The following is a 21,502-nucleotide window of genomic DNA, read 5'->3' on the forward strand; positions in this document are numbered from 1 at the left end:
TGTAGGAGCTGGAATGAAAAGCAGAAATGCAAGCCCAGGCTAAGGTGTTTCTAATGCCTTCTAAGAGTTATGAAGCACTTTTAAAGGGGTAAGAAATATTTTTGCATTGCTCTGGACACTGTATGTACAGACTTTGGTCTTGGTAGGTACTGATCAAGGATTATGTGCTGCTTGTGAAACCTAGAGATGCTGGCTTTTGTTTGACACGAGATTTTAGCTGTCAGTGAAATTGAATCATTTAAATATGTTAAGCCATATAAAAAGATGAAGACATTTACTGTTAAAAAAAATATTTAGCTTCATTTAGGTAATGTCAGTACTGTGTGGTTTTATGCAAAATTCAGTTATTTTAGGACAATCTGTTTTGATGGCACATCGACTACAATTTGATCTTTTTAACAGAAGATTTTGAAAGGTGCTTAAAGCTGCACTGCAAAATACTGGATGCTGTGCAAAGGGGTGGTGCGACAGAGATAAGTTTCTTAAACGTTGAGTTGAAACCACTAAAATAAGTGATTTGGTAATAAAAATTCTTGATGTAACACATCCTTGGAATCAAGGCCTTGTGTTATCTTCACATCTGATTTTTGGAATGCAGTTTGGAATGCTTAGAAACTGTGAAAGATCAGGATGCCCTTCTGGTAGGTGCCATGGCTATAGGAAGGTCTGTTGGTCACTTCACATGCCAGTGTCCCGGTGAAGAAAAGGAGCTCAAGCCAGGCAGCTGCTGCAGCCATTAGGTTAGAGCTTGCTTGGTTAATTCAGTTAAGAAGTCTTTGCACCTTGCAGTGCTGCTTGGCTTCTTACAAGGAGGGGAGGGATGGGGGGAGCTTTGGGTTTAGGAGCTTTATTTATTCCCACGCTTTTGTAGCTAAGCCTTCTGAGAAGCGACAGGAGATCACATTGTTTCCCTCTCCTTATCTTTTTAGTTGTTTAGGTTTGAAAGGACATGGGAAGTTCTGTATTTATATTTAAGATTGCAGCATCTCATGGATGTAATTATTCAGTAAATAATTTTCAAAATGGGCCACTGTACCCATAGGTATTTTTTTGTTGTTTAAATCTAGTTAGCCTTTATACTGACACTAAACTTAAAATCACTTAGTCGAATTACTGCTTAACTTTATAACTCCTATGTCAACAAGATAATTCTGTTTTGAGTGTGCCACTCTTATTTATAGCCACAGTGCTGGAGTCTATCACAAACCCACAACAGCAGAGCTTCCTTTTATCTGCCTTGCAGTTTGCTATGGGTCAGATCTTGATCTTTAACACTTAGTGCTCCAGATGCCCCAGAACTCAGTATATTAGGGCCAGTGTTGTTTAATATCTTCATTGATGATCTGGATGAGGGGATTGAGTACACCCTCAGTAAACTTGCAGACAACACTAAGTTGGCTGGGAGTGTTGATGTCCTGGAGAGTAGGAAGGCTCTGCAGAGGGATCAGTGGACTGTGGCCAGTTGTATGGGGTTCAACAAGGCAAAGTCCCAGGCTTGGAGATGAGTGGCTAGAAAGCTGCTCAGCAGAAAAGGACCTGGGGGTGCTGACTGACAGCTGCTGAACATGAGCCAGCTTGTGCCCAGGCAGCCAAGAATGCCAACGGCGTCCTGGCCTGTGTCAGAAATAGTGTGGCCAGGACTAGGGCAGTGGTTGTCCTCCTTGTACTCAGCACTGGTGAGGCTGCATCTCTGATCCTGTGTTCAAAGCCTCTTGGCTTTGGGAGTGATGACTCCCTTTGTGCAGGCATTTCAGAAGCTGCTGCTTTAACGTAGCTGTAGTCAAATATGCTTTTGTCATTTACTTCACTCTGGAAGTAAACTGCTAGTTTACTGGGGTGCTAGACATTGTATCTGAAGGGGCTGCAGTGCTCAAAACACTGCCTGTACAAGAACCCCAATAGCAATGGTTAGCAGCCAGGATTACTTAAAGAAGCTTTTAAGGCCAAGCATGTGAGGATTGGTATTTTCAGTGTACAACTTAAAGAGGTATAATCTTCCAGTTTGACAAGTAATGGTGTCACTTGATAATTCAGCGCTTTTTTTTGCATTGTTCTCAGTGACCTCTCTCAGATGTTTGTGAAACTTTTTATATTGTAGAACACTGAATTTGCCTTCAGTTTGGGACCTGTTTAATGACAATGTTTAAGACACCCATAGGCTTTGTTAGGAAGCTGTGGAAAAGGACCATATTTATTTAACCCCAAAGAGTTGAATCCTAACTGAGGTTAAACCCATTAATCAGATGGCCTCTTCTCTTTTCGCACTTTTTAGATTTGTGACAATTTTTATTCAGGTCTGAATTTTGAATTCTGAAATTTGGCAAAATTGGGTGGAAAAATGGCCTTGTACAGAAATTCCTAAGTTGTAGGCAGAACAGTTTCCACTCCTCCCTTTCACTTGGGTTTCATCCTTTGTTGCTGTTTTTATTTTATTTCATTTATTTTACTTTTTTTTTTTTTCAAGAAGAAGGTAACATATTATAGAAACCGGTATCTTTTTGCTTTATGTTCATACAGTATTGAGTCATTGGACTTTGTCCTTTCCTGGAGTCAGGGAGGTCCAAGGTTAAAGGAGCTCCAGTTCTCTTTCAGCAGTGTTAATCTATTGTTTGGTTCAGCAGTGTATTTATATTCCCCTATTTTATAATGAACATCCTTGCATTTAGTATTTCTGTTTTTCAGTATATTTACACGTTTAATGTTTGCATACCCATATATATAAGCATACCATACAATTATGATGTTTAGATAGCGATGTAGAAAGACCGTGTTCAGATCCAAAACTAGGCTAGCAACTGTAGAAATGACAAGGATTATCTTTTTCTCATCATTCACTGTTTTAAAACACAATGTAGTCCTTAATTCATGAGCAAGAAAAATGAAAGGACAAAATTAGCTTTCTGTGAACTGAATTTATCTGAAATGCCAGTGAAAGTCCACCTTACTAACTGTTTAATCTCTAGCTGCTGTAGTTTACACATGACAAGTATCAGCTGTGAGCTGCTAAAAAGGCACTGGAGCCAACAGGGAGATACAGAAAGAAAATAAGGAATAAAGACAACTGCAGTAGTATAGATTATAGTAGTTAAAGTGTATATAGTAGTATCTATATAGTATATACTATAGTATAAATTTTGATTTTGACAAAATTATGACTATTAATGAAATCAAAGTTAGGCTGACGGAACCTGAAAAAAACCCCACATTTTTATTATGGTGTGAAACAGTGATTAATGTGAAGAGTCATATTTTCCTACAGTCTAAGAAAAGACACAGTTGGTCCTTTCTCAGGGAATATGAAAAAGGCTGAAGAAAATATTTGCAAGCAGTTCTTCACCCTTAAGTACTTGCCACACAGTGTGATGTTCATCAGTGCTTAGTGAAATAACCCAAATCTGGTTTCTTTCCTTGTAAATGTAATGAATGGTGTTCATTACAGGAATTGTTTGTAATGGCTCCTCTCTGGAAGGTCTGGGAGTGCTTTGTCTCGCATCCCGTGATGTTTCTAATAAATAAATGCGTCTCCAGTGGGTGGGACAAGAAAGTTGACTCTGGTAAGAGACTGCAGTAACTATACTGAAGAAAAGGTTTTATACCTGGAGGCTCAGTTTTGTACTGAGATAAACAGGTAAATAAATACCTCTTTGGCTGGAAAGGGCACATGTCTGAGTATCAGAAGTCAGAACTGACTGTATGATTTGGAAATTAAAGTATTGTACTGCTCCCTGTAAAGCTATTTGCAGAATAACCTATTTACTAATGATTGGAAATGGATGTTAATAAGATTTGGCTAGAGTTTGAGAGTGTTGTTAGTGAAGACCTTAATGGAAATACAAGTTTTCGGGGGGGGGGGAGGAATTGCTGGAGAGTAAACTTACCATTTAGTAATTGGAAATGAAAAATCAGTAGTGTTTGGAAATTAAGAGATTGTGTTTTAGCAGTAGTTTACATTTTCTGGGGAAAGAAGAAGAGAGATCTCCTTGAAGATACTTCTGAAAAGCAGCTGCATTTTTCACATTTTAAATACAAAAATGAACATCTAAAAACTTAAGAATGTTCTTGAGAAGTAATTCTTTTCTGCAACTGCAGTAAAGTCTTTTTTTGTAATGAATTCTACTTGTTTCCAACCAATAGATTTTTGGAAAGGAGTCTTCCAGAAAATTTTAAAGCTTGCAACATAGGGCATTTGAAAAACTTTTGTAAGTTTTTTTTATGAGCCTTTCTATGACTGTGGAATCAATTATTTTTAAAAATATATCTTGCTTCCACAATCCTTGCAATATTACTACTGAAATTGATTCATTTTCCCCTTGTTCTTTCTTTTTTTCTTGGCCTTAACTTGTTCCCACCTGTGCATTTTCATTGTGTGATATGCAGTAGTGCTTACTAAGCATATGTTTGGAGAAGGATTGAATTTAGTGAAAGGTCACAGCAGAAATCCCATGTTCTTCATCTTGTCAACAGATACCTGAAAATAAAAATCCTACTTGGCAATCTCTTTTTCCTTATGCTGTGATTTTTTAAAAATTATTTTTCTTTTCTCATCTACACCAGCTGTCCTCATTATCTTCAGTCTGGCTTGTCTGTGCCTCTGTGCTCAGGGGTTCACAGGAGGGATAGCGATAAGGATGCCTGTAGCGACTACTGTGCAGATTAAGCACCAAGTACCGCTACACTGGTGTCTTCCTCTGGTAGGATATGCAAAGCAAGAAACACTGAACCAAATGAACTGAAAGTAAAATCCGACCTTCTCTTTTAGCTAAAGTTTTAGCAATTGTTCTCTCCCAGCCCAAGCCTCTCTCTGTCCTAGTGCAGATAAATGTGAATTTTGGATGTGGACAGATGCATATGGCTTTGAAAGGGTTTGCAGTCCAAACAGAAACTGGGGATAGGGGATTGATTGAGTCAGATGAGGGAAGACAAAGAATCAGTGAATGGAGTGGGAGTGGTGTGGCAGAGCCCAGGCGATGCTGATGCTGGGGCTGCCAGCTGGGAATGGCCTAAAGCAATATGGCCTTTTTTGAAGGAGAGATTCAGAGCAGAGCAGTGAGGTTTTTGTGTGAATATTTCTTGGAATGTTCTCCTGGTCATTTGTGCTTTTCTGTCTCTGAGGGCTTTCACGACGAGACGTGGCAGTACAGTCAGCTCAAAGTTGGGAGTTGCTGTGTTGGTTCATTAATGAGAGATGGAAAGGTCAGGCTGGGAAGAGCTTTATGTCTGGTTAAGTAGAGCAGGCTTGTGGCAGCGTATCCCACCTCAGCCTGCCAGAGCCTGCCAAAATGCACGCTTTTAGCATATTCAGTCTGTTAGTTTTATCTTTTGCAACATGCACTGTGGCAGTTAAATTTCAGCTGCAGGTTGTTCCAAAGGTGAAAGGCCACCAAAGAGCTGCTGAACAGCTCTACAGGGTTAAACCAAGGAATGATAAGCTTAAATCAGACCTCACTCAGGCTGAAGGTCAAGTGTACACAGGCTGCGAGATGGATCCAGTCTGCTCTGAGCACCTTTAGCTGCAAGAGTAGGGAAGCCTGGGCACAGGCTGGGAAGCCTGACCTGCTTCAGTCACACTTGGCAGCTACGTGGGCTGCTGGGGACGCTTCTGATGTGGCTCCAGTAGTGTCTTTCTGCAGTGATCAGTGTGATTCACAAGCAGCATAGGTCACTTGTGGGACACACCTATCAGGAGGAGTTTAAGAACTGAGATAGACCCATGGAGAAATTGTGTTTATTGAGTAACATGCACTACTAACAAGATGTTGTTATTGATACAGAAGCTAAACATTCCTTTACATATTTTCATTTTCTTGGGCTTTCTAGTAAAGACAGGTTAAGGAATGGTGTTGGGGTGCATATCAGCTTGGTAATTCATTGTTATTTATTAACTTGTACCTGGAGCTGAAAGGCAGGACGGGTGGAAACTTATAGTCCTTCCATAAGGCTCTTTACTTTTAAAGGCAAAGTCCATATAGTTAGTATTTATCAGAGAATCAAGCACATATGCTGTGAAAGGATTTGTGACTTGGATACAGGGGGCTTATCTTCAGAGAGAAAGGTATGGCTTTTTTACTTACGGGCAGCTAACAAGTGTCAGTTTTCCCAAGATAAAATGTAAGGACGAGGTCCTTTTGTTTTAATTGTAGATAAACTTGCAAAGTCAGCCAAATGGGAAGGTAGGACTGACTTTGCTGCATTTACATTGTGATAAATCCACCATGCTTGATCTTTGTTATGTTTTTCTATCTGAAAAAGTTATATTTATTACTTAACCCCAAACCATGCCTTCTTTTTTAGAATATGGAGACAAATTCAGACATAAAAGGCATCTGAAGAAGTTTCTGAAATGTTAAGAACTTACTATTGTTTAATACAAAGTTTTGATATACTGTCATAATAATAGAACAACCTAGTTTAGAAAGGACCACTGGAGATCATCTTGTCTGATCTGTCCCCACCCATAGTAGGGCCAACTCTGAACCTAGATCAGGTTGCTACTCATGTAATCCACTGATACTCTGAATCAGTTTGTAGCTTTTGATTTGATATATTTGACTGTTAGGATGACCTGCAACTCCAATGACATCATTAAACCTTTGCTGTTAAAGAGGAATTCTTTGTTAGGTCACTGGTTTTTTTTTTTCCTTTTTCAGTGATTTAATGAGGTCAAGATGAGACCTAGAGGTTTCAGCTTGATGAGTTCTTTTATTCTAGTCGCAGCTATACTTAAAATGAAAGATCCTGTTTGAAAGCCTGAGCAACATAATGTTTGGCAGGGTGAACCAAAAACTGGTAACATCAAACTACAAAAATGATAAGGTCTCAGTCAAAGAGAAAGTAAGATAGAAACAAATAGTGGCCTTTATCAAACATTTGGACTCACCAGTTTACTTCACAAACTGTAACTTCTGTAATTCTACTTTGTCCTTTCTCAGCTATAATTAAGGTCATAGACACTAAACATAAAAAATAAAAGCAGAATAGCAAAGGAAAAAAATAAAGGTACTGTTAAGCTATAAGTATTTATGCAGGCAAAAGGGCACTTTGAAAACTTCTTCATGATGCTGGATGATGCTAGGAAGATACATACCGTGAAGTTTATGGAACTGACTGTTGTGAGTTGAATTAGAAGTTTGGTGCAACTAGGATTACTAGAACTTGGGTTCATTATTTCCTGTTTAACAGAGACCCCCTGTGCTGTTCGAAATTGGGAGATATGTATGACAGAAATATTAAATTAAAAATACATTCCAGATTTTAAAAGTAATTTCTAGTATCTTAATTTGCTTGTTGACATAATGTGCTTTGACACAATTAATCACTAACTGCCATCACAGATATATTAATATATCCTGTATCTTAAAATGCTAATCAGGAATTTCTTTTTGGTTTATGCTTATAGCCGTCGGTCTGGCCAGTATACTATGAACCATGACCATTCCAAGATCCCTGATGGAGCATCATTTGACCGCTCAGGATCCCAGGACTCCTTGGATGAATTGTCTATGGATGACTACTGGAAAGAACTTGAAAACATCCATGAAACCAGAGGAAATAATCATGAAGAACGAGTAGCACTTGTAGTGAAAGAGCCAGATGGTAATTAAATCAGTTCTTGTGAATGATCATCAGTTTGCTGATTTTAGGGATTTTTCTTTAAGTCTTATTTCAAGAGATGGCACCCACCAAACACACTTTAATCAAAAAGGTCACTCTGCTACTCTGCCGAACATCCACTTTGAAGATTCTGTTGTCTCTAATGCATATCACCAGAAACAGGCAGTGGCCTGCAAGAGAATGTTATCAGATATAAATAGAAAGCTGTTTTTCCTTTAAATGGTATTTGCAGAACATCAGAAAGGCACCTGTACTTGCAGATCACAACAATTGAAGCTTTATTTGTAGCTTGCTGTTATACTAACTTAACCCTTTCATTCTTTGTGTGCGTTGTTCGTTGTTGTAGCTATTGTGGACAGAAACCTCACGCTTTAGAAGACAAGCCAATGATTAACCGGTTTTAAGTTTAGTGAGTAACTTTTTATGCTTGTAACTACTGTAACTGTTCAGTTGTATTATTTTTGTTTCTCAGAAGCATCAATTATGGGCCAATCCTGAGGGAATGTTCTTCAAAGAAATTGGTCAATTTCTTTGTTTTTCTTGTCCTATCAGAAAAAAGAGGAGTAACATCCTTAATTCCACCCTTCTCTCAAAGATTATTTTTTAGCAATGTAGTATCTGCCTCTCTCCTATTCTTAGAAGGGGCCCACAGTCTCTTGTAAATTATTACAAAATTAAAATGGTGAGTTTTGCATTGTGGCATGGCCTTTACATGAGCAAGAAGAATGTGCTTCATTAGGTTTCAAAGGGATTTGCACTTCTGCCTCCCTAAGCGTTTTGAAACATCACTGCTATTTACAAGTGTTCTGAAGGGGGTAGCAGCCTGGCCTCTGGCGAAAGTAGCAAAGGTCTGAGCCCATGTGCCTGGGAAGCAGGGCATCTGACAGAGCGGTGAGGCTTTCTCCAGTGAAGCAATGTTCATTGTTCTGCAGCACATGAACCTCCAGCTCGCTGATCCTGCTATGTTTTCAGGCTCTGCACTCCAAACCCCACCATTTCCTTTTTTATTTATATATAGCCTTCTTCCCCCTAGTTACCGCTCTAGCTTGAGCTGCTGACTCTGGCATGAAGCCCAAGTGAGTCAGCACAGTTAAGTTGATCAGCTTGAGCAGATGTTGCTCTGCTCCGCATCTTGCCTAATGTGAGCACCTCTTGTGGGAACGAGTACTCCTTGGGAGTTGTGTGACACTGCATGTGACTGATGGGCCTGCCTAGGTATGGGCTTGCTTGAGATATGGCCATGCAAACACAAGGCAGGGGAGAGATGAGAAACATCTTGCTTGCCTCTGCTTGGGAGAATGAGTGTAGCCCTTCTTTCCAGCCCTAATAACAAAACCTGAGAGTTTTGAGGCTCAGGATTTGGCTGCACAGCCATAGTAAAATTAATACTTAAAAAGTTGTGTCTGTTTTTTGAATGCTGTTAATACTCAGGGGCCCACTTGCATGTGCACTGGGCACTCTGGGAAACTGCAGTCAATAATGAAGTTGACGTGTCAGTTTTGGAGTACTTTTAGATACCTGATAAATGAAAACACTGCTTGAATGTTGGCAGAGAGGGTTGTTGGCATTCAGCACAAGCTTGGCTGCTACAGACAGACCTTATTGCTTTAAAGTATCATTAGAGATACTGATTTCAGAAGCAGAAGTTTTGCCATCCGTGGTGGTATTTAATAGCTTTCTCCTCTTTCATGTGCAGTGATCTGTCAGTAAAGGATACCTTATCAGCTATAAGACTAAAGCAACTATTGTTTTGTGGGCTGTCAGTAGACTGGAGACCATGTCATAAGAACTGATTAAAAAATAGCATTAAGGTGACTCCTGTAGTCTAGTTTGTCCTTCATTAAAGTGAGCTAGTGAAGGCCTGTAGGATTAATGAGAATAGTGGGCAGAACTGTGTCAGCAAGGGAGCTAAGAGATTGAGCACTGGACTAAAAATCAATGAAGCAGCAATGATCAGAGGCTTTCAGGCTTCCCCATACACATTTATATCTAGATACATTTATAAAATGGTATATGGTTTAATAAAAGTGCTGTAGATTATTATAAAGATTGTCCCATAGCAATCTGTATTTGATTAAATATTTTAAAAGCTTTGATATCATGTTAACCCTTTTGAAGCTCTTTAGAAACAATAGGCTTTTTCCAAGTCATGCTAGTCATGATAGTTCTTAATTGTGGATCCTGTAATACTTGCCCTGTGAACTGCATTGACTTTATCATGTCATTAGCAGCCAGTGCACTAACAATACTCAAAACCCAATGTTTATGCGTTTTTCTCTTGGCCTTGCTCAGAGGGAGAACTGGAAGAAGAATGGCTGAAGGAAGCAGGTCTTTCAAATCTGTTTGGTGAGAGCTCTGACGACTCCCTGGAAAGCGTGGTGTTTCTGTCCACACTGACCCGAACCCAGAGGGCAGCGGTAGAAAAGCGAGTAGAAACTGTCACACAAACCATGAGGAAAAAAAACAAACATCACCAGATTCCTGATGTCAGAGATATCTTCAGGCTCCAGAATGACTCAAAGGGAAAAGTAGGTTCCTGATCATCATTTTGTTTGATGCTGGCAGAAAGAAGGGAGGGACATGTATGGGTGTGGGGAGAAGAGGGGGATGCACAGGCACAAAAGGTATATTTCCAGAAGATTTCTAACTTTTTCCTGATTTCCAAGGGATTTTTTTACTAATTTATGGGAATAGCTTTGGTTTGGACTTGACATTACATTAAGCACTCTTGGTATGTAGAAAGAATTACGTATATTGGCCTTGAATTAATTAAAGGTGATGTTGAATGAAACAACCACTCCATGGTCAAGTTATTAATAAGAATTCATTTTAATGCAAAAGCAAAACTCCTGACAACAATCACCTAAAAAGCTACCAAAAGCCCACTCTTATCTTTGGGTGATAGTGCCGCACAGCCCTCCTGATGGGTCTGCTTGAAAGGGGCCAGTGCTTCTTACTGGTGCTCTTGTTTCTTTTTCTTTTCTTTTTTTTTTTTTCCCCCAAAGATAAAAACAAAAAGGGACATCAGCCTGACTTCCTCTGTTTTGGGTAGGTCTTTTGTGACTGTCAGGTGGGGACTTAAACCCCAAACTAACTCCCATGGCCTGTCTGTGTCATTAAAGTTTATGTTGGAAGTTGCTCTGACAGGTCTTGAGAAGGGTCCTGGTTTCCTCTCATGGGGTATCAAATGGAAGAGTTCCTCTCCCATACACAGGAAAGGGGAAGGAAGGGAAATGGAGCCTAAGATTAGAATTCCTCTTCTGTGGAGAAGTGTTGTGTCCTGTCTGCTCTTCCCAAAGCAACGAGATCTTCAGCTGTAGGAAGACTCTGACCAGATGGAAGTGCATAGCTAGCTTACCTGACCTCAGCCCCATCCCTCGTTCTTGCTGCTGCTGTTCAGTGAAGTGGCAGCAATGGGAAATTTTGAGAAGATTTAACTTTCTCCTTTCCCTGAAAGCTCCCTCTGCTTAAGCAACTCTTTTCAAATTCGATAGAGGTGAAATGTAGTGGGGGGAGTTTGGAAGCTCAAATGTATGTTCTGGAGGCGCAGCTTTCCTTTCACTGTTCTGCTTCGCATGTGGTTACAGAAGGGATATTAACTGCATAAAAGTTTTCTGGGATCTGATTTGGAATTAACTACACCTAAAAATTACAAGATCTAATAGCAAAGCAATTTAAGTAAAATATTACATAGTTTAAAGCAGTATAATTTCCCTTTCAAGTATGTTGTTTCAGTAAAGCACAAGAAATACTCATGTTCCTGCATTTACACATTGTAATGTTTGAAAATCATGTCACAGAGTTCAGTAGACTTACATGTCTCTTAAACTATGTTTTGATATTGATGACATCAGCGAGAAGTAATGCAAACAGACAAATGTTTGTAACTATTTAAGATGTATAAAACAGAATATTTATTAAATATAGAAATAACTGGGGGGGAGGCGGGGGGAGCCTTCTAAACCTGTCTTCTTGACTGAAATAAATACAAGTGTAGGACCTCAAACTGCATTCTTCTCTCCAAAGCATGATTATTATTCAGAAAGCATTGCTTGTGGTTATTCATCTAATCTCTGACAGAAATCCTGTAGTGAAATAACTTATGCAACCTCCCTAAGTAGCTTTTCTCAGTGCTTTGTTACTCTCCCATCATTAGCAAGCTCTTTATGTAACAAAAGAGGACTGAAACCATCTGCAGCTGTATGAAGTCTTTCCAGTTTAATAATAGCCTCTGAAAATCATGTAACCTCCTTCACCTGGAGGAAAGCAGGAGGAAAGGTAAAACAATAGTGTTGATGTTTTCCATCAATGCAGCAATTGTGTTGATGTTTCTCCTAAATTTCCTGCCATATTCCCAGAAAGAAGCTAGACTTTTGGTGCCTTGACAGCTTTCCATTCTTCTGCTCTGTGAAACAGTAATAATTTTTTGGGTAGTCATGCTATCTTCTTCCACCTCTTGATTTTCTTGATTAAAAAACAAATAGCAAGTATACAGATTCATGTTGGTAGGAGAAATCCTTAAAACTTGATTTTATTTTTTTTCTTAGTAAGTATGGATTTTTAAAGTGCTTGAGTAAAATACAATCAAAAATCCAGGATGCTAAACAATCATTGTTGACTTGAGTTCCCAAAAAGATAATAAAAATAATATGTGGGTAAAAATGTATATGGGTATATGTGTACCCATTTGTATATGGGTATAGATTTTATGCCTGTTGTGAAATAGTTTTTTCTATAGTAGGTGTCATCCAGTTCATAGAATGTGCAAAAATCTTGAGACTAGGTAGTAGAATTGCAGAAAGAAGAAGATGGTTCAAAACCTTTCCTGTTCTGTTGTTTCTTTCAAGTGCCCTGGTTTTGCTGTTGGGAAGCTAAGCTGTAAGCCCAGATATTAACGTCAGGCCACCCTGCAAAAGGGGTGGGGTTGTCCTGTAGGGGAGGCAACCATGTAAGGTTTTGCAAGAGGAAGGGATTTGGACAGTCAGTCAAAATGTCTCCTTATTCCTTTCCCATATCTTCCCAGTGCAAGCTGTGGCTTCAGCTCAAAGACTACATTTTCTTATTTGCAGCTCTGGAAAATTAAATATTATACCCATTTAACCTTTTAGGAAGAGGGGGATTGGACTTTTTTAATTACCTAGATTTCAGATCACCTTAGAATTTGGCAAAGGGTTTTCTAATGAAACATGCAGGTGTGCTTCCGTATACACCTGAATTGCAGGAGTATGTGTTTGAATCCTGCACAGAGTTCAAAGGAGTTTCTACAACCATACGTTTGTTTTTTGTAGGCATGCATATTTATTGTTCCTTTCTTAGGTGTGTGATGGAAATGAACCCTCAACCATGAGAACAAGTGAAAGCAAAAATGAAATGCAAGATGGAACAAAAGGTAATGCCAAACAACTCTTTTTTGTGTGTGTGGTTTTTTGGTGGGGTTTTTTTTTTTTTTGTTTGTTTATGTTCATGTGGTTTTCCCCTTCCTTTTGGCCTGCCCAATTTTCAAGTAACTTTTTAGCAAAAGAAAATTAAATTCTTATGAGAAACCTGTTCTGGCCTGTATTGTAGTGTAAAATTTTTAAATGTGGCTGTAGAAAGTGTCCTTTGAGCCATTTGGGAAATCTTGTTTGTTAGCAGTGATCATCTTATAGTTGAGTCATCTGGGAGAAGTCTCCTTTCACAGCTTATGCTTAGGTCTTTCCTGATCCTTAATTTATCCTTTCTGGTTTATCTCTGCTGTACGGTACAGGAAATGAACAGCGTACGTAAGCTGTTCAAAGACAAATGGACTGTAAACATCCAAAAAAAACCCCCAAAAATCCAAAACTGAGAACTGGCTATATATCTTTAGCTCAAAATGAAAGGAAAACAGGGATGGAAGAAAAAGGTTGTTTGCCTTTTTAAGGACAATTGAAATGAAATAGCATTCTGAGTGTGTAGGATGGGGTTGTGTTTCAACAGCATGTGATTACACAAAAGGGTTGCAGTACCCATGTAAGACCCTCTTACTGCCAGGTAGATCAGAACATCACAGAAGTCCTTCTGATTCAAGAGTTTCTGTTTTAAAATTCTGCATTGTTTGTATGTTGTTTTTTTGTTTTTTTTATTTGATTGAGTTTTTTGTTTGGTTGGTTTGTTTGTTTTTTTTTAATTCTTCCGGGGGACTGGATAGTACATAGGTGTCACACTGAAGCTTATAGTCACTTAAGTAGTCAAGCAAGCAGATCAGGTTCCCCTCTGCAAGCTACTTACCTGTAATTAAGCCACCGAATAAAATTCTGCTCCACTTCTATAATACTGACCAGTAGTAGTCTGGAAAAATTGTTACTTCAGGATTAGACTTAGAAAACAGCACCAGACAATACCAGATGTGCCTGGTAGTTGAAGTGGAGAGATGAATATAAAGCAGCTCAGAATATTACCAGATCTGTGTTTCCAGAAGTGCTGTTAATCCTTCCCTCTCAGCAAACCTCACTCCAGTAAGAAGAATAAAAAAACTGGGAGGCCTGCCAGACTGCTGGTTCAGCACAAGGGAAGGAAGAGATGCCTGGTGCTTTTGTCAATAAACTGCGCTGTAGGATTCAGAGCTGGAAAATTACCAAACAATTATTATAGAGTTTTTATCACATCTGGTTCTTTTTTTCCAGTGGCCCTGATGAACCCTTTAGAAATGGGAAGTTGTGAAAGGCAAATCCCATATGTTAGCTCTGCTCAGCATGGATTGCAATGTGGATGGCAAATGCAGCCTGCTTACATCCTGGTACACTTCTGCTCTTGTCAACATGCTAAAGTGGGCTCTGCTCCCAGGACTGGAACAGAAGGAAAAAATCACTTCGATTTGCAGTCAGACCATGGAAATTTGATTGTGTTAAGTTTCAGTGCTGTGCTGTGCTGTGATCGTTTCTCCAGAATGATGGGCATATTAGAGTTATACAGTGAATGAATTTAAGGCAAAAAGTAAACAATGCCTGATATTGCAGAGATACTAAATATTTGTGAAATCCAAATACATTATTTTGAAATGGAAGCCCTCTTTGGCAGAGAAATAGTACTGGTTTTACCTGAAAAATGTCTCAGACATTATAAAAAAAATCCAAAGCTTAAATTGAGATGTCTTAAAACTGTTAGAGTGAATTACTCTGGCCCTTCTCCAAAGGTGATGGCTCTGTTCCTAATTTGTTATTTGGATGCTTCATTCCCAAGTGCTTCTGCCAGACTGAAGATGATAATGGTTTGCCCTTAGAGCATACATGGGTTGTGTGAACCTGTGCTCATAGCTCCTTTCTTGCCAATCTGAGACACCTTTTTTCTTGCTTAAATGATGTAAGCAAACACAAGGAACAATATGAAACCATTATATTTTTATTCTTTTTCTGCCTGATCCTGCTCAAGCAGAATAGTTTGATGAGTTCCTAAGATTTTAATTTTTTTTGTTTGTTGATAGATGCATACTTGAGGTTTTGTGGAAGGACTCTCACTTACTGGCTTTAAGTGCTTATTGGTTTCATATAGGTACAGAACGTGTCTACAGGAAATTAAAAGGAAATTTAGAATCATGTATTAAGCTGTCAAAAGACATTATTGTCTTAACAATCCGTAACACTCACTAAACACCTGCAAAGCTAGCAATATGTTCAACAGCTACCAAAGAGAAATAGTAATTCTCTTTTGATGCCTGTGAAAAGGAGTAAATAACTGTGTTGGTTGAGGTATCCCAAGAAATAAGAAGGAAAGAGTAGGCAGATGAAAAGCTAAGTACTCATTAGCTTAAATAGAGAAACAGCAAAAGTCAGTTTACTGTGGGACTGCAGCTGTGCTGAACACACAGGATTAGGTACAAGGGAAGAATGTTAGATAAAACTTCTGTATGAAGGCAACCTCAAAGCATAATGATCCGTCAAATGAATGAAAGAATTGTGTGTACTATGTGTAACATAAGGGAAAAGAACTGTAACATTTGCTTCTTGGTAGGAAAAAGAAGACTGAAATGTGCTCATATTCATATAATTAAAGAGTTTGTTTCTGCTTTTCGTTTTACATGATAAATGAGGAATCTGTGGCTGGAGTGATAGGGTGTTAGTGAAAAGTTTACAAAGTTTTTTATTTTCTATTTAAAATTATCCATGAATTAACATTTTAGAGAAATGCTTTGTTAGTAAAAAAAGAATAGATAAATCAGCTGTTCTACCTTTCCAATTATAAATTAAGATCTATCAGCACAGCTCCATTGGGGTATACTCTAGATTCTCTAGCAAAACTAGGAAATAGCAAGGTTGACACTTCTGATATGTCTATGTCTTAATAAAAAGAAACCCAAAATGTAACCCCTACCCCACTCCTGAAGAATTTCCATCATTTTATGTGATCTTTAAAAAGCACTGTGAACCAAAGAAGGGGTACACAACTAACTAATGCAAAATGTGGTTTCCACATCCTTATGGACAATATTTACGTTTTTCTGTATCACACTTGTGTTTCTTTCATGAAATACTGCATTGTAGCTGGCAGGTTGGCAGAATACCAAAGCTGCTTCCTCTTACAGCTGCTTCCTCGTTAATGAATGCACAACAATAGGACCAAGGCTATATACAACCACATGGAAGCTCCACACAACAGTAGCATTTCCAGACCTTCAAAAACACAGCATTACCAAGACATCTGCTATACACAGCACCTTCTTAGGACCAGAGGACTGAAATAGGAGCTACAGCTTTTTTGTTTGTTAACATCAGATCCCTCCCAGGCTGATAGGAAGCATGTAGGTTGCATATCGGCTACATTAGCATGACAAAAGACTTGGGGAGACTGGAACTGTTTTCCTTTAGTTTTGGATTCATTAAGTAATTTATGTGATATATACAAATATACACACAGGGAGGCCAAAGATTGAAGCTAAGGATGAATTTGACCTTGGATATGTTTGGTTACTGAGGTCTCATATGTCTCTGCCAGAAGGAGCAGCTCTAGTTTCAGGATCAGCTTAATCTTTAGCATATGCCTCAGATGTCTTTCAGGATCTATAGAAAGTGAGCAGAAACCATTCTGGAAAGAGCAAGTGGTGAGTAACACACACAATAGGCAAAATTTGGACATGTTTTATTCTACTTCTCATAGTGTTGCTTGGTTGCAAGTATAGTCAAAGTATTGACTCAAATCCACCTTCCCTGTCTTGAAGTGTCTCAGCTCTAAATCAATTACATTGACGTGGGAGTGGCTGGGTAAAGCATTACGCCTTACTGGAGAGTGGCTGTGGTGGCTGCAGCCACTTGCCTGTCAGGTCCCCTGAGTTTGGTTCCAGCAGACTGAGGTTATTTTCAGGACTCACTCTAAAGAATATCAGAGCCTAGTCTTGGTTTTGTTTCTTTCAGTTAGACATAGGTATGATTCAGAAAAAAATTCAGGTTGGTGTCATTTTGTTTTTTAAACTTGGTGCTTCATATGTTGTTTGGGTTGCGTGCTTGCAGCTCAGCTCTTTTGCAGGCCACTGAAAGTTATCAGTGTAAAGCAACACTTCACTGACGCCTTCTCTCTTGCTTCAGCCTGTCTGCAGCCTTCTCCCTTTGACTTTTCAAGGTCAAATGTTGCTGTACCTGTAACTGTTTTCCAGGAATTTTTCTCTGGCTTGAGGTAGCATAGTTATTCCAGGCCATACAAACATTTCCCACAGTGGTGTAAAGAAATTAATCTATTACGTTACACAATACTCCTATACCAAAGAATATGCACTGCTCGTGGTTTCCCTTCTCAACTCATGTCCATTTCCATCCCATGTTTTCCTGCACTTCTGTATGCTAGCTTTGACCAGGCTGCCACCTCCTGTGGGTAGGAGTCAGTATCAGAATCATGGTCCCACTGAAATGAGCAGGATTGAACTGTTTGCCCTGCTTTTAAGGAAGTCTGAGTTTCATCACATATACTTGCAAGATATTTGTAATGTCTTGTACAAGAAACCTATTCTGGATGTATCCTTTATGGAGTACCATGTCACAAGAGAGATGGAGGAGAGATCAGAACCTTTCTGTGACTAATAAATTGGCTTTGATGCTTTGTATTCAATAGTGTTATTTACACTATAATTTTACCCTTTCTTCTTTCATGATATATTTTAACTTCCGACTGAAAAGCAATGGTTGATGTACTATGAAATTGCACTTTCCTAAAAGCAGAACTGCCTCTCCTTTTTTTTCCTTCTGTGGTGTTTTTTTGGTTGTTGGTTTTTTTTTGTTTTGGTTTTGGTTGGTTGGTTTAACAAAAAAAATGTTCTAAGTTTGTCTAGTGTTTGATTCCTTTACAGAACAAAGAACAAAGAAAGAGAAGTAGGGCCTTTTTTGTGTACTTAGTCTTTCCCTGTATCATGGAAACATGTCCAAACAGTTTTGAGGAGTCTAGACTCTTCAGACTGAGGTAAGGACAGAAATGTCGGGACAAAGACATGATCCGTGTACCCCATGTTACTCTCAGAGATTAGTGCTTTGGATAATAGAGGAAACATCCTGTTTTGCTTTTGAACTTTTACCAACAAAAATAATTGCTGATTTGGTTGCAGGATGTTACAGTCTTAGAGGCTAGAAAGCATTTGATGGCAAGAAGCTCCTGATGCCAGAGCTGTTTGGCTCTGGAAGATTCTGGGAGTCTGCTGTTTGAGGTGGATTGCTTTATCTTTCCATAACATGAGAGAGAACCCCATGACTCAGCAGAATTAGTCAAGAAAAACTACAAAAGATGGACCTTTGTAAGAAGCTGAATTTTTAACAGACATAAAAAAATGCAGAAATCAGTGAATTTGCAACCAAAAAGTCCATCCCTTGCACAGGATTAACTTCTACTTGGTTTTAAACTTACTGTCATTAACTGAGTGGTCCTCAGTTGTACTGCTGTTGATTAGTAGTTTTTTTTCACCCTGTTTTCAGGTCCAAAGTTCAGTCTTGGAACTGATGAGCAGAAGAGCCCGCTTGAAGACATGCCATCTTCGGACACTGACATCAATTTGGAGATATCTTTTTCAGAACAGGCAGCTAATTTCAAAGACACCTCAGTAGGCAAAATGTGCAAGGGTGGAGGGGGTGACACTCTTCTCCCAGTAAGTGTTTCCTGTTTATTGCTCTCATTCTTTGTTTTTGCTAGTGATGCTGTTTGCTTGATATTTATCTGATGGTGGGTAAATTAGATTTAGGAGAACGTTGTTGGATCCAGCTTCATGGGAGATAAACCTTCTCAAGAAAACTCATTTTTGGGAATGGTATTCTCAATAACATGGAAGTAACTACTTTTATGCCTATTTTTGTCATTGTCTGAATGGCAAAATGCACTCTATGTGTAAGCAATAAAGCACTGGTAATATTAAGGTGGAATAGTGGCTTGGTAGTTGTACACAAACTGTGTTCTTATGTTTACAGCTATTTTTCCTGTTTTCTGAGGTGAGGTGCTTTACCTCTGTAATAAAAAGCTCTCTTGTCATTTAAAAAGGTTGGTGGATGCATGTAGAAACCTTGTGCAGTTATCCAGTGCAGATAGGTGGGGGATGAGGATGAAGAACAGAATGGTCTGTAGAGGTCTAGAGTCAAATGGCAGGGAATTAAGGATTAGTTTGTGCTCAGTTTTTCTTTCCAACCGTTAATTAAAAAAGGCTCATTCTAAATGAATCCAAATAGAAAAAAAAATCCTCCCAGGCACTTTGTTGTTGATCCTCAGGCATCTCTTTGAGGATCTTTCTCTATCTGACAGTTCATGAACTTCCATGTATGTATGACCTGTAAACTAATGACTGTCGTGAAAAACATCTCCATTTTCTTTCCCCTAACAGTGTATGCAAACATGTCTGAGTAAACATAGTGTCTGAAGTAATAATGTTTCACAGTTCTTCAACCACTTAATTTAGATAAGGACACGTGCAGTTCTTCAAATAGTAATTATCCCACGTATCCTAGTTTAAACATTATAAACCAGACACTAAGGGTGTTTGAGTCATGTTTCTCTAATGCAGCTTGTAACAAGAAAATGATAGCTATACTTTAACTTCTGTATATATGCATATATATGCATAATACATTGTATAAAACATATTAGCTAGACTTTTAGCTAGGCTTATGAAGGATTGCTCAAAGGCATGGCTATGGGATTTCTTCAGTGATGGAAGTTGTTGCAAAATGATAGGGAAAGCAAGGGAGTAACCTGTTTAAATCTACAATTTGTATTTGTTGCACCTTTGTCATTGGCAGCTATTTTTAAATATATGTGTTTGTGCAAGTCAATGAAACCTCAAGGCGGGAAACTGACTGTATATCTACTATATTTAAATTATGTTTATGTTTCAGTATGCGCTCTTGTAGTCATGTACCATAACCACCCATTCACCTTTGCTATCACTGGGTTTGTACAGGATGAGAAGATAATTCTGGAGTATAATGTATCTTTTCAAATGGAAGAAAGTCTTGTCAGCCTTCCTGCTTTGAGTCATGCAAACCACTAATATCAGGCGCAGGCAATAGTCTTGCTTAGAAGCCTGCTGATGGAGTTAAAAAGCTCTATGAGCTAGGAAGTCCCTTTTGCTCACCCTCTCAGCCGAGTTCCTTGTACTGGTCTCTGATTGCAGCATCTGAGCATTTAGTGCAGTAGAAATGAGTCATAATTAAGAATCCTCCTTCCCTAAGAAGGGAACCCCTTTATTATTAAAGCCAGCCAAATACGTTCTTTTGTGTGCATAACTGCAGAGGGATTTCTATCCAAATTGTATGTGTATAGAATTGTTCACTGATAGCCATTTCCACCACTGTAGATTGCAGAAGGACACTGAAGGTGATGGTATGGGGGTGAAGGTGGTTACAAGCAGAACAAAGCCAGACTCTTAGAGGTTCACAGTGAAAGGACAAAAGACAGTGAACTCAAATGACTACAGGGGAAATTCTGTTTTGAAAATTAAAAAAAGTCCCTATGAGAGCATTAAGCACCAGAATGGGTGCCCAGAGAGGTTACTGGGACTTTTCAAAATTCAGCTGGACAGTGCAACAAGCAACTTAATCAGACTTTGAATTTAGCCTTGCTTTTAGCAGGTAGTTGAATTAGATGACCTCCAAGAAGTCACTAGGAACCTAAATCTTCCTATGATTTTAAGATCATCTGCTTTTCAACCTGTTTGGGAGGTTCTCCTGTGATTTAGTCAGTATCAGCAGGATTCATGATGATAAGGTGTGCCCTGAAGGAAGCTAAGCAATTTGCTATGACTTGGATTATTCACTTTGCTACAAATCTCTGCTTTTAGAATTTCAGGGTGCCGAAGGACAAAACAGGTACCACAAAAATTGGTGACCTGGCCCCTCAGGACATGAAGAAAGTCTATTCTTTAGCACTGATTGAATTAACTGCTCTCTATGACATACTTGGGACAGAATTCAAGCAGCAAAAAGCTGTAAAAATCAAAACCAAAGGTGAGTCAGTGTTTCATATTCCGAACCAAATGGGTCTGTTTTAATCCAATAAACAAATGCATCCATTTCTTTATTATTTTTCAGCAGAAAATGTATATTAATATATAAATAGTAACATAGGTCTTGAGCAGCATTCAATTATATGCCTTAACTCAAGGTATACTTTAAGCAAGTTCATGGTCACTCCAGCTACAGGACCGTGCTCTTTGTCTTTGCTTTTCTTGCCCTTGGCTGGAGATGCTGGGAGGCTTCGTCACCTGCTTTCCTCTTCTGTGTGGTACAAACTTTCCTGTGTCACATAGGCCTTGCCCATTCAGTATTTACTCAAGCCATAATGCAGTTTTTATGCTGAATGGCATCACACTAAGTGGAAGATTTGGGCTGTTGCAGAGGATGTCAAGGCAGCTGCAATGTGTCCTTTTGCTCTGTAAGCTATTGGAGCATATGTAGGTATAATCCCAGTGCTTTTT

General features: G+C 38.9%; 1 protein-coding gene across 1 annotated transcript in view; it reads left to right on the forward strand.

The window, feature by feature from the left end:
• ARHGAP18 (Rho GTPase activating protein 18) overlaps positions 1-21,502 on the forward strand; it is a gene marked incomplete at its 3' end in the record, with an annotated part of 65,792 nt that overhangs the window by 21,451 nt on the left and 22,839 nt on the right. Inside the window, exons 2-6 of the mRNA XM_080616739.1 lie at positions 7,397-7,593; positions 9,904-10,139; positions 12,928-13,000; positions 18,519-18,688; positions 20,867-21,032. Coding sequence (XP_080472865.1) covers positions 7,397-7,593; positions 9,904-10,139; positions 12,928-13,000; positions 18,519-18,688; positions 20,867-21,032 — 842 coding nt within the window. The remainder of the gene's footprint in view (positions 1-7,396; positions 7,594-9,903; positions 10,140-12,927; positions 13,001-18,518; positions 18,689-20,866; positions 21,033-21,502) is intronic.

The sequence above is a fragment of the Psittacula echo genome, assembly GCF_963264785.1.
Source record: "Psittacula echo genome assembly, chromosome: 4".
Classification (NCBI taxonomy): Eukaryota; Metazoa; Chordata; class Aves; order Psittaciformes; family Psittacidae; genus Psittacula; species Psittacula echo.